This window comes from Nicotiana tabacum, chromosome 12, assembly GCF_000715075.1.
Source record: "Nicotiana tabacum cultivar K326 chromosome 12, ASM71507v2, whole genome shotgun sequence".
NCBI classification, from domain to species: Eukaryota; Viridiplantae; Streptophyta; class Magnoliopsida; order Solanales; family Solanaceae; genus Nicotiana; species Nicotiana tabacum.
The window spans coordinates 122,917,856-122,921,344 of NC_134091.1; the positions used below are offsets into that span (position 1 = coordinate 122,917,856).

Consider the following 3,489-nt stretch of genomic DNA (forward strand, 5'->3'; position numbering starts at 1 on the left):
AACAAACAAGCTCCATGCACGGCCATAAAGACCAAGAGAGCCCATACGGTACAGCGAGGAGAAGAACATGGTGATCAACCAGACCCTCCAATGCCAGGTATAACTCACAATGTTACTAACACTGCAAGTGACGGCATCCTTGCCACTGTTTTGAAGAGAATGGAAGAAATGGAGAATGAGAACAAAATGCTCAGAGACCAAATAAAATAACACCAAGAATGAGTCGACAAGATACCGGGTGCCCCTAAGCTACTGCCAAAAAGGGACGCCGACGGGTTCGTAGAGCAAACATATAGCAAAGAAGTAGACCCACATGCCATACCAAAGACCTTCAAAATGCCACCGTATCTCAGGATATATGATGGAACAATTGACCCCGACGATCACGTGACTCATTACGTCACTGCCGTTAAAGGGAAATGACCTCATCAAGGAACAGGTGTCCTCTATTTTGCTGAAGAAATTTGGCGAAACCCTCACTAGAGGGACATTAACATGGTATTCACAGCTACCAGCCTGCTCTATAGAAACCTTCGAAGAAATGGCTGATAGATTCGTGATGGCACATGTCGGGGCTAAGAAAATCGAAACAAGAATAAACGACATCTTCGCCATCAAGAAATCCTTGGGAGACGGACTAAGGGACTTCCTCGCCCGATTCAATAGGGTAAGGATGACCTTGACAAATGTATCTGAAGGGATGGCAGTCGCAGCCTTTCAGAACGGGTTGAGCAGAGAGGGTTCAAGAGCGACCAAAGAGTTGCTGAGTTGGTTGATGAAGTACCCTCCGACCACTTGGGACGAAATCCATAATGCTTATTATGCCAAAGTCCGGGCAGATGATGACGACTTCAATGGGCCAACCCGATGGGCTCATCTCGGTACAAGCCAAACCTAGGAGAGAACATAGAGATAAAATGAGAAGGGATAACCCAATCTCACAACCGAACAAAGAATGACATCAGCCTTACATTAGTGCCCCTGTCCCACTTTCCTCCCACTATGATGAGGGTCCATATAGGCTGAGAATGGGCACTCACAGGAACAAGAGAGGTATTCCCCCTATTATCTGCTCACAACTTTTATGTTTCACCTACAGAAATAGTGTACGCCCTGGAAAAAGTCGAAATAAAGGTGAAGTGGCCACCAAAGATAAGGTCTGACCCAAGTACCAGAAAATCTGACGCCTTCTGTGAATTCCCCTATGAACGCGGGAACAAAACAGAAGATTGCATCGCCCTAAGGCAAGAGGTTATGAACATGTTGCAGAAAGGACACCTCAAAGAGTTGTTGAGCGATAAGGGAAAGACCACCTTCGTCAGGGGTCGAGAACGTCAAGGCCCGCCAAAGCTGCCCTCATCGGTTTGCACCATCAATATGATTATTGGTGACAACGATGATGCCTCCATCAATGGTATCAAGCTCACAGTCACTCACAAGCTCAAAATATCGATCACCCATGAACAGTATGATGGACTCGAAGAAAGCATCATCTTCGACGAGTTAGATGCTGACGGTTTGACTTTCCCTCACAACGATGCTCTTAGTATTACTTTACGAATTTCAGATACTGATGTTAAGCATATCATGGTAGATGATGGGAGTGGAGCGTGCATTATCCATCCCTGAGTCCTTGCCCGTATGAGACTCGAGGACAGGATAGTGTCATGTTGCATCACACTAACCGATTTTAACAATGCAGTTGAATGGACCTCGGGAGAAATTACACTCTCCGTCCTCTCCGGTGGCATAACTCTGGAGACAACATTCCACATCATGGACCAGGCTACCGCATACATTGACATAGTAAGACGACTATGGATACATCCCATGAGAGCCGTCCCCTCTAGCTTATTACAAGTGATCAAGTTTCTAATACCTTGGGGAATATACAGCATACGCGGGGAACAGTGACGTCATCACGAACCCCGAAACGGTCAAAGCCGCAGACTCAGCTATAGAGGACCTCGACCCCATTCAATTAGATCCTAGAGACCCCAGCAAAACAGCCTACATCGGATGCAAACTCCAAGAACCGGGTAAATTTAGTCAATTTTTAATAACTAACGCAGATTTATTTGCCTTCAGTCATGCAGATATGTCGGGCATCCCTAAGGAGATCGCCACACACAAGTTGAATGTCGACCCATTCTATCCCCCAGTAAGGCAGGTCAGACGAAAGTTCAAACCCACCATCAATGATGTCGTCTATGAGGAGGTAGAAAAGCTATTAAAAAATAGCTCCATCAGGGAGTCGAAATACCCCAAGTGATGGTCAAAAAGAAAAATGGGAAATGGAGGATGTGTGTAGACTTCACAGACTTAAACAAAGCATGCCCGGAAGATTCATTCTCATTGCCACACATCGACCAACTCATCGACGCAACGGTCGGGCATGAGCTACTGAGTTTCCTGTATGCATACTCGGGTTATAACCAGATACTCATAGAAGAAGAGGACCAGGAGAAGACCACATTCATCACCCACAGACTTTGTTACGGACTTCAACGCAAGGATAATGCCTGAGGTCGAGAAGGAAGCCGCTCAAGCTTCTTTTCAAACACAATACCTCTGGGTCCTATACACCGATGGCGCATCCAATGCTTTTGGATCCGGACTGGAACTCGTACTTGAGGTCCCTACCGGTAAAGTAATTTGCCAATCCATAAGATGCCCAGATATGACTAAGAACAAGGCTGAGTATGAGGCCGTAATTGCAGGGTTGAGACAAGCACTCAAATATGGGGCGAGGCAGTTAAGACTCAGTTGTGATTCACAGCTCGTAGTCAACCAAGTCACAAGGACGTTCCAAATCAAAGAATAAAGGTTGCAAAAATATTAAACTGGGATGTGTAAGTTGCTGCCCAATTTCGACGAATGCCAGCTCGACCAGATCCCGTGAGCCCAGAATGTTGAAGCGGACAGCCTCGCCAAATTGGCCACAGCCACCAAAAGCATCACAACCGGGGATAAAAGTGTAGTCCATCTCCTTAACTCATCGTTAGACCAAATTAAGGTAAGATCTGTAAGTTTAGCTTGGGACTAGCGCAATTGTATTATCACCTACTTGCAGGACGGCACACTCCCAAATGACAAAAGGGAAGCTAAAAAATTGAGAATGCAAGCGGCCAGATACAACCTCCTTCATAATGACATGTACAAGAGAACATATGGTGGCCCCCTGGTGAAGTGTTTGGGTCCAAACCAAACCCAACGCGTTCTCGAAGAAGTCTATGAAGGCCACTGCGGCACTCATTCTAGTGGTCGAGCACTCATTAGTTGCCCCATACATGCAGGATACTACTAGCCCACAATCAAAAATACTCCCCAATAATTCACCAAGCCGGTAAACATCTTCACTCGGTGGAAGCAAGAGCGTTCACCCAAATACGCGAACAAGAGGTAATTGCCTTCATATGGAAAAACATCATCTGCCAATTCGACCTACCCAAAGAGATCAGCTGCGACAACAAACCCTAGTTCACGGGA

General features: G+C 46.2%; 1 protein-coding gene across 1 annotated transcript; it reads left to right on the forward strand.

The window, feature by feature from the left end:
• The first annotated feature begins 673 nt into the window (after positions 1–673).
• Positions 674–1,629, forward strand: LOC107827680 (uncharacterized). Its single transcript, XM_016654863.2, has 2 exons — positions 674–881; positions 1,100–1,629. The coding sequence occupies exons 1-2, from the start codon at positions 674–676 to the stop codon at positions 1,627–1,629; spliced, it is 738 nt and encodes a 245-aa protein (XP_016510349.2).
• The last annotated feature ends 1,860 nt before the right edge of the window (positions 1,630–3,489 follow it).